The 13,300-nt window shown below is 28.9% G+C and overlaps 2 protein-coding genes and 1 long non-coding RNA gene across 5 annotated transcripts; 1 reads left to right on the top strand and 2 right to left on the bottom strand.

Annotated features, from left to right (window-relative positions):
• Positions 1–3,775: 3,775 nt before the first annotated feature.
• Positions 3,776–4,692, bottom strand: LOC149058907 (uncharacterized). Its single transcript, XR_016190520.1, has 2 exons — positions 4,480–4,692; positions 3,776–3,920 (listed from the first exon to the last, which is right to left on the bottom strand). It is a non-coding gene; the product is annotated as an uncharacterized LOC149058907 (long non-coding RNA).
• Positions 4,693–4,875: 183 nt separating this feature from the next.
• Positions 4,876–6,997, top strand: LOC107162627 (electron transfer flavoprotein beta subunit lysine methyltransferase-like). 3 transcript variants are annotated; one of them, XM_015509633.2, is made up of 4 exons: positions 4,876–5,141; positions 5,243–5,544; positions 5,620–5,750; positions 5,810–6,997. In XM_015509633.2, the coding sequence occupies exons 2-4, from the start codon at positions 5,294–5,296 to the stop codon at positions 6,145–6,147; spliced, it is 720 nt and encodes a 239-aa protein (XP_015365119.1). In that variant the 5' UTR covers positions 4,876–5,141; positions 5,243–5,293; the 3' UTR covers positions 6,148–6,997. The 3 variants fall into 3 exon arrangements, with proteins under 3 accessions (XP_015365119.1, XP_015365101.1, XP_015365112.1); XM_015509626.2 differs by having other exon boundaries at positions 4,879–5,038; XM_015509615.2 differs by having other exon boundaries at positions 4,876–5,544.
• A 988-nt stretch (positions 6,998–7,985) lies between these two features.
• Spf45 (splicing factor 45) lies at positions 7,986–10,682 on the bottom strand. The gene is made up of 8 exons (XM_015509501.2): positions 10,375–10,682; positions 10,054–10,179; positions 9,845–9,950; positions 9,686–9,773; positions 9,354–9,624; positions 8,560–8,787; positions 8,279–8,468; positions 7,986–8,217 (listed from the first exon to the last, which is right to left on the bottom strand). Exons 1-8 carry the CDS (start codon positions 10,483–10,485, stop codon positions 8,120–8,122), a joined length of 1,218 nt encoding a protein of 405 aa, XP_015364987.1. The 5' UTR covers positions 10,486–10,682; the 3' UTR covers positions 7,986–8,119.
• Positions 10,683–13,300: the final 2,618 nt, after the last annotated feature.

The raw sequence follows: 13,300 nt of genomic DNA, 5'->3' as shown, positions 1-13,300 counted from the left end.
ATATTTGTCTTAGATTATATACAAGTATATAATATGATCTAAGGTATTTAAAATCATTAATCAATGATAGAATAGTTTTAGTGTGAATATGTAATAATTTTTAATCTTTGAAAATATACTGTTAGTTAACCAAGTATATTCACTAATTTAATACTAAAAATAATTCATTTGATATACTTTAAAAGTCTCAATTAAATATCAAATATCAACGTATAAATGTATAATATTTTTAAATTACTACAAAACAATAATTAAGACTGTTATTATCCTTTTAGATTTCCAATTTTGTTCAAATTTGAACTTAAAATATCTTTTAAAAATTACTGTGTTTATATAATTTCCAGATTTTTAAGGTTATACTATAAAATACTTATGAAAAGTCTAAACAATTATCCACCCTTAACTATAAGAATAATTGAGCATTTTATAAATTTTTAAGTATACAGTAATTTGCCAATTGTTGATGATAGTTAAAATATGAACTTAAAACGCTTTAATAAACGCTTTAATCTATAACCTATAAGGATCCTTGTATTAAATTTTCAAACTATTTAACATAGCAAAAAACTTTTTACATACCTATCTATAATAAAAATAGAAATTGATAGATCAAAAAAATTAAAAATATTTTGGAAATTGTATGACGTATAAAAAATGCTGGTCTCAATATTTGGTGAAAAATTTTATTGTAGGTATATCTATTATATAGGTTAATTTCTTAGTTACACCAAAAAACAGAATCAATTTTATTAAAAATTAGTTTTGCGTTAGAATTCCGGTTTATCCTTAAATTAATTTTTTTATTTTCCTTGATGCTTTTAAAAATTATTGAGAATCTTCCCGTTAATTGTATAGCCCTACTAAATCCACTTTCCCACCAGAAAAGAATGAAAAGATACTGAAGTGGAAAATCGAAACATTATTTCGACTACTATTATAAATTATAATGCATACAGACACACACACTGATGTAAAAATGTAAAATCAATGCGTTAGGTTAGGTTTTAATGTTTTTACAGTGATACATTTTATACTACATATTTATACGGTGGTCTTTCAGGGTTGCCCAACACTTCATAATCGAATGCCTATACTGATACATCGGAACTTTTCATATTTTATGGCTCAAAAATTTCTTGTCGAGGAGTGACGATTATAAAAAATATTTCATTCCCATTATCAGTTAATTTTAATTTGTAAATCAAGTAAATAGTTAATTTTATCAATATAACTCCGGCTGCCGAAATAATGACCATCTTTACAAAGGCAGTGTGTCATAACCCTCCATATCTCCACTGGCCCATCTTCCATCCGGTCATGATAATACTACATTTATTGAATAAAGTAAACTAATAATATAGCAATAGGTTATACGTGCCTAACAGAGAAATATGCTATTTTATATTATAATATTATTGATTTGAAAAAAAATAGCTATAATAGCACCTTACCAACACCTCGTATGAAATATTTATATTTATGCTCAATAATAAAAAACTACATAAAAGATAAAAAGAATTTAAAAATAAAATTCTTACATAGTTAAAAAAATTCAATGATATTTCAAATTTTAAACTTTGTGAAAAAATGTTAATAACTGTTTTTTTATTATAGTTTAAATACGATGGCAAGGTACCCCTCCCCCTCACTGTTGGCGGTAGGTAACAAACCGGTCGACACTTTTTTGTACAGCATAACTTATCTGTATGTTCTAGAAACCGATGGAAATAAAAATTTGAAATATTACTTATGCATAAAATATACATATATTGTACAACAAAAAATGTGAACTTCCAAAATATTGTATAAGTATACAACTCTTAATCTCTTATACTGCAGTTATGTAAGCGTTGTAAACTATACGTGATTGAAACGTTAGGATAAACATTTTAAGGGACTCCATGAAAAACTATTTTTTGTCAGGCTGGCACTGAAAGTTAAATTTTCGATCGTGGGTTATTGTAGCGTTTGCCGTTCTTTTTCCATTCAGCTGCAGACATAGTAAATCTTCTGTTTCCAATCAATGTGCAGATTGGCAGGTGGTAAAGTGAAAATTCTCAGAATATAAACGGCAGAAAAGTGGAAATATCCACTACAAAGCGGCTTTACTGTCCAAATCAGATTTAAATAATATACATGCTGAATATTAAATAGTAGGTGGGTTACACCCATTATGCTTTTTTATATGAAACAGAGACGTGACAAAAAATCGTATGTGTAGCTCGTGTGGGATTACCAAATACTAATTTCAGTATTGGGCGAATAGCATCTCTTACCTGTGACTCGTGCCACAATCGTCGTTCGAGACTGAAATTGCTCATTTCTTACCATGGCCACATCATATACTATTTTTCGTGCATCGGATAGTAAATATTATTTTCCGCTAGCGTCGCACGCAACGATTGAAAAAAATACTGTCAAAATCTGATGCACATAATAATATAATGATGAACGTACATATCGAAACGCTTTGTGGTTTGAAACTTTTATCCAATAACTTTAGGGTAGATAATACTAGCAAGTAGTAAGTGGGTTACTCCCGTAATGTTCTGTAATTATGGTCATTTTGTATAACTAATGGTTAAAAAGAATCTCATCATAATTATATTACTTATCATCATATTATATTGATCGTACTGTATAGACAGTGACAGTGACACATAGTTTTTCATTATAATATAGATATTAAGACATCTGTAGCTTTATATTATTATGCCTTTATCGAAATAAACTGTTCAATCGGTTCGGACGACACCCACCAACCTTTGGCCAATTCTTGACAACAGCACTCCTCCGCGGCGTTTGCCTACCGATGTGGTCATGTTATGCGTAATGAGCTTTATAATATACAACCAATATAATATTTCGTGTTTATAATTAACAAATATATTTTTTTAATTGCCTATTGGCTATTTCTAATATGCCTATTAATTGCGTTTTTAGTTAATATTAAATTATAACCAAATCAATATTAAACCTATTTATTCTCTCTTCGATCGTCGAATATATGACAAGTTTGCAATTGAAGTAGAGTGAGTTAATTAATTATATAATATAAAACCTTATATATATATATATATAAAGTAGTAAACTGGAGTACGTTCACAAAATACAATAATAAATCATGAGTAAAAAGAACATCCCTTCATTTTTATATTATTACAGTTGTTTACGATAATTAATTTAATCTAGATAACGGAAATGGCAAGAAAAGTAGTTCGTTATGGAATACCGTAAAATCTATAAACAAATAGAAGTGTCTTCAGTTTGAATTATAAAAACACTAATTCAAAAAGTAGTTAAAAGTTAACCACGGACTTACAATATTTTTTAATCAAGAACTAAAGGTAGGTACTATTATAGCTAGGTATACTATATAGTACTATATCTATTTTAATATTTTATGTAGCTGATCGCTGCTAAAATTAATAACCGCAGCCCAGTAGCGTAGCTGGAGTTCAATATAGAGTGGGGGGGGGGGGCTATTTAAATGTTATATTATTTAATATTTTATTTCTTATATTGACCATAACAGAATAACCGTGATTAAAACATCACTAATAAGCAAATCCAAGAGGAAAGGGCATCCACAAAAACCCAGCATTGGTATTGCCGCAGACTGTAAAACTAATAATTGGAAATTGGAATTATTATCGACAAGCAAACAAAAAGTAAACGACATACGTACATTACAAACGCCTACAAAAACTTAATAATACTACAACTATTTATAAGAGTTTGTTGGGTTGATCTTCTTTCTTTATCGTAGTCAAAGTATATTATAAGGTATTGTTTATTCTTAAAAATATCATGTGGTAGCACAGAAGAAACAGTTATTGCAACTGGTAGTAATCAACCATGTGTCATTATGAATTTTAGATTCTTTATCCCATTTTTCTCTATAATCTTTAGTAGGAAACCTGAAACAAACATTACACTATATTTTCAAACGTTTAGATATATATTTTTAAAATCTCAATCGATGGTTGGGAAAAAATTCTCGGAAAAAATGAGTATCCGGAAAAAAGTTTAAGGGGAAAAATTCTGTTGTATAAAGACAAGAACTATTAATTATGTAACAATAATACGATATAATAGCTAATAAATACAAAAGATATATTTAAAAAAAAAATAAATAATAAAATAATTATAAAAAAAATGTCATTGAATCGTAGTCAATAATATTATTTTAAAATTATGTATTATACATAAATCACTGAACTACTTACTTGAATGACTTGTCTAGAAAAAATATCATATATTTATAAAAAAAAATCATTGTATAAATTATTTTCTCTATAACTTAATATTTGTTGTAATAGTTAAACTAAAAGCTAATAAAAAAAAAAACTTAATATTTTGGGCTATAGCTTTAAAAAATCTTGGAAACAAAGTTTAATTTAAAATGTTCCAAGTTTCATAAAAAAAATGTTCTCAAGATTTTTTTTCCATTCCCTACTTTTAAAATCTTAATTATACCTGTGAAAATATGTATTAGCAGATTTATCATTTTGATCCTTTGTTCTTCCACACACAAGACAACTAGGTATATTAACAAAAAAATAGGCATTGTGTGAATAATTATTAATTTAAATAATAATTAGTTAACACTAAACGCATATGAAGTTACAGTCAAAATTTAAAATTACTATAAAAGTATCAAACACGTCTAGGCAAACATATAAAATAATATAATCATAAAACGTAAACCGTAATATAAAACGTTGTCATAAATTGTAATTCGTAATCGTAAGCCATAAAAGAGTCGATAAAAAGTGAATATCTCGAAACAATATTTTTTTTTATCAATAACGAAGGCCCTGTTAAATGTCCGCACTTTGTACATCAATTAGTTAACATCAGTGATAATAATATATCTAACGGCCTCTCTATATTTCCTTTTATTGTGAACCTGTATCAAATACCAATAAATTATTTTAAGTTGTATTTTTTGTTTCAAATTTTCACCAAGGTCCGAAAATTAACAATTCTACCTATAGAGATTTGTCGCAGTGATAGTCATGGCTAAATTATTTAGGTGATATTTATTTAGCCATGGTGGCATGGTATTAATTATCCTTAGTGGCGCCTTAAATTTTAAATTGTGACATGCCAGTAAAGTTGAAAAAATTCTGATTACAGTTTGTGAATCAACAATATTATATTGATATCATAGACCTATAGGTCTAGGCCCCATGGTTAATATACTTACTTAATATAGTAATGACATTTATAATTTTAGATAGATCATGACAATTGAGTCACCTTTGAATTTGACAACAACTTTTCAAAAATGAATGTGAGGTATCATTCTATTGTAGACTCAATTAAAATTATTTCCAAAAGATATTGCAGTCATAGTGAACAATACTATGCCGAACAAATAAAAAATGCAACTGTTGTATGTACAAACCACTTAACTCCAGAAATAAAATTACATTTAATTACTGAACAGTGTAAACTGTGGCATTCACCTGTCTATGAATGTCAGTTTAATGATCCATTCTGGGCATTTTATTGGCCAGGTGGCCAAGCTATTTCTAGGTAAAATAAATTAGGAAAAATTATATTCATACCTGTACAACATGCTTTCCCTAATATTTGTTTGTTTGGTTTTAGGTTTATACTAGATAACAGCAAGTATGTGAACAACAAAACAATTTTGGATATTGGTAGTGGTAGTGCCGCATGCAGTCTTGCATCAGCTTTAGCGGGTGCCAGTCAAGTTACAGCCAATGACATAGATCCTGGTACAGTCATTATATTTATTTCACTTCATTTCATAAAATGTATTTTTTGGTTTTGACAGTTGCCTGTGTAGCAGCTAAACTAAATGCTCAATTAAACAACATCAAAATTGATGTATTGCCTAAGAACATTTTGTTCAATGATTGTTCGCAATGGGAAGTCATCATTGTTGGAGATATGTTTTATTCAAAAGATATTGCTGATGAACTGTGGAAATGGCTGGATGCACTGAGTAACAGTGGGAAGACTATATTGATAGGAGATCCGGGTAGACATTGTTTCAAGCCTGAACGTCATTTACAGGAGCGTTTAAAAAAACTTGAAGAATACAAATTAACAGAAAATTGTTGTTTAGAAAATCGAGGATTTTCCACTGCATCTGTCTGGATTTTAGTATAAAATTATTAGGTATATACCATGTATCCCCAAAAACAGGTTACACTTTTTTACATTAAACTAGACTTATCGATCATAAATTCTTATGACTTAAACTTCATTTTTTTTTAAATGACATTCATTATTTTAAATATATTTTTCGTATTGATCGATTTTACTCAAGACATTTTTGATGAATCAACTTGTTTTAAACTGAAAATTGTATAAATTGGAGGTATATAGGTGTAATTTAAAAATCTTAATAAATTTGAATATTTATTTTTATTTCTATAGTATTAAAAAAAGAGTATAGAAATTTAGAATTTTGTTTCCTGAAAATACTTGTTTAAATTATGTTATCTCATAATGTATAACAATAAAATGGAATAATAATTTATTACTTAATAATAATAATAATAATTTTGATAACATCATGGTGTTTAGAAGAAAATAATACAAACAATTATTAAAAATAAAATAATGAATATTCAAATTTAATAAGATTTTCAAATTATACCTATAGCTGTAATTTAGCCAATTTTGAATTTACAACACAAGTTGATTTATCAAAATTTTTTGAAAAAATCAATCAATCAGAAAATGGTATTTAAAATAGGGATTGCCATTTAAAAAACATCAAGGTTTGCTGCGCATGCACAAAATTCTTTGGTTAAAAAAAATTTAAGCCATAGAAATTTATGATCGATTAGTCTAGTTTAATGTCTTGCAAACAGAATCGAAGGATATTTACAGGATAATGAATGATAATGTGAACCCTGTTTTTTGGGATACACATTATATGCATAATATATTTTGTTAAAATAATTAAATAAATATACAAACTGAAATAAAATGGCATTATATGCATATGCAATGAGAGCAGTTTTTTTTCTATACAAATCACTTTGTTAAGAAGTCACCCAATATTTATACTATTACCTAATATTTTATATTTAGAAGTAGGTCAAATGGCTCTGCACCATCTTCTTTTAAACTGGCGGTGGGGATTTTCAGGATGTGTTAGGGTATTTATGTCTCCGATGAGTAGGTTATTAAGGTTTGCTAGATGTGAGAAGAATCGCTCGTAATATACAGCAGATTTCCTCTTCAATAGTGTTGTAATGTAAATTGTTGGGAAGTTAAATTTTTTAATGTAAGATGGAGCATTTATGGTTTCATGGAGTGTGTTATCTTGATAAGTTGTAGAACATAAGATAAAAATTTTAGTAGACATATAAAAATGTTGATTCTTAAACTTGGAAAATTGTTTATTAAAATATAGTTTTAAGCATATGAGAATGTGAATTTAAAGTGTATCTTTATGCCCTTGTGTTGGTTCCATGTTAATCTCTTATTTAGTGTAAAACCTAAATATTTAACAGTATCAGATGAAGGTATAAAATATTAAAATATGAAGCCGGCAAAAATCCTTGAATAAAAGTGAAAGCCACGTGTATAAATTTGATGTGGCTTGATTTTATTCTCCATTTAGAGTACCGTACACGTAGACTTATTCAGGAATTTTGCACCCCGGGTAAAAAAAAGGATGCCCCCTTTCAACTTAAATTTCTTTAGCAATAGGTGTATTTAAAAAAAAAAAACATGATAGTTTATTAGTATCTAAGTGTCATTACTTTTTTTTTATTACTCAAGTGACCTAGGTACTGTATTATATCAAAATGCTCTCCAAAATTTAGAGCTCCTAAAAAAGTTAATACCTCAGAGTCCCGCTTAAATACGTCACTGACCATACAGAAATAAGATTGAGATGAATTTGTAAGTTAGCTGTAGGTAGTAGCTATAAAAAGACTATTATAATTGAGATTATGGCTTTCATCAGCATAATTGGCAATACAGGTTGATCTCAGTCATAAGCATTAGGTATATTAATGTAAAAAACATAAGCTATTTTATACAGAAAATTATGGTTAAAAATTTGTCCAAATATATTAAAATTATATAATACAATTATTTTTATATTATTAAATAGTTTGTTTTAATCAAGTAGCTGATAGCTATTTAATTTTTCTGCACTATAAAATCCAGCTTTTACTTGTCTACCGCCAAAAAATCTACCGTTTAGGTCTACAACAGCTGTAATAAAAAAAAAATTAAATTAAATTATTTAATATACATATAATATTTATGATATTACCTTTGATTGCCGATTCTATACGTTTAAATTCCACAAATATCCGTACAGCTTCTTCATGATCAACATTTGGAACTTCATATATAACTACTTTATTTACATCCCCATATTTGGTGTTGCATTCATCCTTTACTTCTGGTTCAAGATCTTGATCAACCTCACCAGGCCCAACCATATTTCGTAAAAGTACAACCTTTTTTTTATTTTTATTTAATTAGTATCAGATTTAATAGTCTCGTTTAAAAAAAAAAATAACAATATAAAAAACTATCATATAGTACTACCTTTGATTGTTCTTTCATTATTTCTGTGATACTTTGTAGAGGTTTAGGAGGTGGCGGAGCAGGTGCTACAAAATCGTCTTGTATCATAGCAGCCATAGAAGTCATAGGTGGTGGTGAAACATTACCACCGGGTTTCTCATGAATAATCCTACCACCTCTTTTACTGGTTTTTTCTACTTGTAAAGCCACTGAAATACCTTGTTCTTTCTTTCCCAATCCTTGCCCCTCCTGGACAATAAGCAAAAAACATTTCAATCATTTATAGGTAATATACTTTATAAAATATTTTATCAATAAATATACTGATGACAGCTAGTGCTATGGTACATAGGAATACGTGAACCACGAAAAAAAAAAAGTCACATATTAGCCAATAACACAATCAAACTGTGTATTACACAGATTTTTTTTATGTCAAGTCAAAAATAGCGATTGGCATATGATTGGCAACTATAGCATTCATTTTTCCATTCTAAAGGTAAAAGTATATTACATTAGGTATGTGAATACAAAAATTGTTCTTATTGACATCCTATAAATCACAAAAAAATTTTTGTATACCACCTTACAATAACCCCAGAAGTCACTCCACTTAATACTCATTTAATAAATTGAAAAATCTACTTTGAATTACATATTTATACTATTTATACTATTTTATCTATGAATGGAACTTAAATTCAATTCAATTATTTTATCAATAGTAAAAATATAATTTTTAACTCGTAAGGAGAATGATAAAAAAATAATGATTTAAATGTAGTTGTAGGTATTGAGTTCTGACATTTTATTACCTTAAAACCATATTTGGCCATTATTTTAGCAGCAACACCCATGCCCATGCCAATCCCAGAAGACTGTTGAGGTCCAGGTGATGTTACAAATGATTCCTGCAATGATGGCGGTGGAGCAATTGCAGCACCAGGGATTCTACTCATGGGTTTTGGTTCATCTTCTTCGCTATCGCTATCTTTACGTCCACCAAATCCGGTAAATCCAGTTTTGCGTCTTTCATCGGTATTGGGTGTAAAGCCAGTTGGTAAATCCATCATATTATTGTAACCACTAAAGCAAAGATCATTAGAATTAAAACTTATTCTATTTTATAAATAGTTATATAATTTACGGGTCTCTATTTTTATTTCGATCTTCTCTTCGTTTTCGTCTTTCGTCATCTTCTTTTTCTTTTTCTTTATCTCGCATGTCTCTTAAATCTAAATATTAATACATTAAAAATGTAATTCAGTCATTAAAACCTTAGAATGGTTCTATGAATTACAATTACCTCTAACTACTCTTTCGTAATCATTAGGGATCATGGGGTCATATTCATTGCCATCAAAACTCCAGTCCATGGGTGGAAATGATGGACGTTGTGGTTTTTTTCCTTCCTATTGGTAATTTATGCATCAATATATACATTATGACATGGATTTGATGATAAATAGTATATTTGTAACATATAATAATAACAATGTTTATTTTATATATTACTCGGGCCATGGGAAAAATTGTAAAGCCAAGTCCTGGATCAAACATGGATTCATCATCATCTTTTTTCTTTAAATCAATTACTGGTGCTAAAACTGATGTGGATTTACGGGTTGCTTCTCTTCTTGGCTAAAAGCAAAATATAATAATTTTATAGTCAAAAAATAAAATTAGTAGAACTTACTAATTTACTATTACATCAAGATTTAAAAAAAAATTTCGAACTAAGAACTAAATACCACAAACTTGTTTCATTTTAAGCTGATAAGCTGTAAACCGTATGACGCCTCCTTAAGTAAAATTCAAATTGGATAAATTACAAACCTGAGTTTGAGCTGCTTTTTTCAACTGCATTTGCGTCTGAAAGAGCTTCATGCCTGAAGACCAGCCATCAGATTTTTGTTTAACAACATCGAAATCGTCGTATAAAGACATTATTTAATTTTCCTCAGCTAGCTAATTTTAAACAAAAATTACGTGTTCAATTGAGACTTGAGAACAAGTATTTACCAAATAAAAAACACGAAAGTAAACACAAAACAATAGCTATAATGTAATTGTAAATGATAATAGCATTAATCACTATAATAGTTTATTACAATATATTATAATAATTTTTTATTATAATATTATTAAATTTAATGTTTCAAGTTTCAGTATATTATAAATATTAAATATTTATTATTTACTATAATATTATTATTTCAATTTTCAATAATGATAATGAATAATATATATTATTATATTAAATTGTAATACGAGATATGGCGGTATGATAAAACAATTGATTTGGCTTATCATGAATTTTTTTTTTAGATAATTTTCACTGGATAGAGCAGCTGCAGCAATGCTGAGCTATAAGCGTATATCACGTGTAGTTCGTGTCTGAAGCCGACCTAACCAGTAAGGCAGTAATCGATATACTTATTGCGTAGGTATGAAATAGATAAAATCTTCGACCATATAAGCTATATATTAGCTTATATGGTCGAAGGATAAAACAGCAGCACAGGACATGTTATCGAATTAAACGACGCATGCCCAATAAATGATACAATAAGCTGTACCATGCTCTACAATATTTTAAAACGCGGGAATTTGAATCAGTCATAGACTTCTATAAATATATGTTAATATTATGTATAAATATTCAAATATATACATAAAATATATAAATTATACAGAAATATTTTAAGGAGATACTAAAATACTCTCATCAGTCTCATCTACATGGTAAGATAACCGTGATTTTATAATTTCAAAGTTCAAAATTTTAAAAAACAATTATTTTCTTTTAGTACCTAATATATCACCTTTGGTTTTGGTCGTATTGAGTTATAATTTAAGAGTGACAAGGGTTGTAGTTTTTACTAAAGTAATTAAAAGTACCTATATTATTATATTCAAATTAAAATGGGATTGAAATGTATTATTTGTGGAGTGCAATAAGTGAATCAAGTGAAATCTGATAGCCTAATTTTCATTCGTGCAAATTTTTGTAGTATTTAAAGTCACGGCATCAGTTTCTTTTTAAATCATATGGACGTCTGGTTGGATTACCGGAAAGTCTTAGTGAAGTTAATTTGTGGATTAGTTAGTTGGAACTTGAAATTATTCTATAGTTAGGAGTGGAAGCGTTTGAGGTAGATATTAGTAGTTTCGTTTATGGGCGGTTTTAAGGTCGAAATTTAAAGACTCAAACCAGAGACGAACTAGTTTGCACCAGTGATTGGATGTTGACGGATGTTTTGAAAAGGTTGAATAGTTGTTTTATTTGAGTTCTTGACAGGGCCCCAGATTCCGATACTTCTATATCAATTGAAGAAAAATTGTACATAATAGAATGATTTTGATATGTAAGGTTAGGTTAGAGTTAGAACGAATGCTTTAACAAATGGAGTCTGATATTTAGATTCTTACGCTTGTTTTTAAGATGGAGAAACCTGGTTGTTCTTGCCAAGTTTCGTTAATTTTAATTTTCCAATTGATGAATCATCGTGATAGAGTATTTAGATGAATTTGTAGCTGTTAAGATGCAATTTTTTAGTTGGAGGAAGCTATAATAAGGCCGTATCATCAGCATGTGTTCCAAGTGTTCCAACTATAGTATTTTCTGATGTAGGCAGATTCGGCGTGTAAAAAGTATATAAGAATGAAGCGATATCGCTACCTTGAGGGACACTATCAGAAATATGATAGTGACTCGAGTGTTGCAAGTTGTGATGGGCATTAAATGAGTAGTTTTCTGTATAGGATTTTAGTATTAGGTATAACAAGGATAGAAATTTGTATACGAGTTCGTTTTGTAAGTTGTAAGTACCTACCTATAGACTTTAGTTTGCCGTTAATAGAATTGTACTTTATCTTATATACCGTGTGGTAAGTTTTTTTTTCATTTTGATCCGGCTTTGAGTTTTTCAGCAATGAGTTGTCTTAATTCCGGTGGTGGATTTAATGTTTGAGAATAGAATGGATTCTGAGTAGACAAGTCCTTGGATACTTTTTGAATGGTATCAGAGGGATTGGTGATTGCTTGGTCGACATTATTAGTTGATTTAAATTTGATATCAGTTGTTTTGTTTGAGATGATAACTTTGAATTTGTTCTAGTTTGTGGTATCTTGTGTAATAGTTGTTCTATTTAGCTTCAAAAGTGTTAAGAGAGAATGGTGATAAAGAAGTCAAAGGTGTCTGGATGACGGTTGCAGAGCTAGTGTGATGACCAGCAGGTTGGAAAGAGGACGCTTTTACCTTGATGTGATTGAGCGAGATGAAACTTTTTTAGAGTTCAACTCCTGGTGTTGGTGGAACGAACTGCTCAAAATGTTGTACTTAGCATTGAAGTCCGCGCCGTTAATAATAATACAGGTGAAGCTTAGAGATTGAGAACGATTTCTAAGTTCTGCAAAGGTAAAGTTCTTCCTGAATGAAAATAGTATTAAGAGATAGTTACGGAGTTTATTTAAATTGATGTACTTGCGGCTTGAATATTTGAAGTAAAATATGGTGAAAGAAGGAAGTGATCAATTTTATTGGAGACGAGGAGTGTAGCATCACCTCCAAGTACTGCATCATCTAGAATCTAGATGGTAGAATCTGATAACATCAAAACCAAATATCTTGAGCGTAGAGGTTATAGTTTTGGTGAGTTTTTGTAATAAGTGCTATAATTACTTATTTTCATTGAGAACTAATTGTAGTTAGTTTAAATGTTGAAGGATGCCGTTTGCATTTCATAAAAATATGGAATG

This window comes from Diuraphis noxia, unplaced genomic scaffold (assembly GCF_037042655.1).
Source record: "Diuraphis noxia isolate RWA-SAM2 unplaced genomic scaffold, SU_Dnox_SAM2 contig0002, whole genome shotgun sequence".
NCBI classification, from domain to species: Eukaryota; Metazoa; Arthropoda; class Insecta; order Hemiptera; family Aphididae; genus Diuraphis; species Diuraphis noxia.
This window is presented reverse-complemented; position numbering and strand designations above follow the sequence as displayed.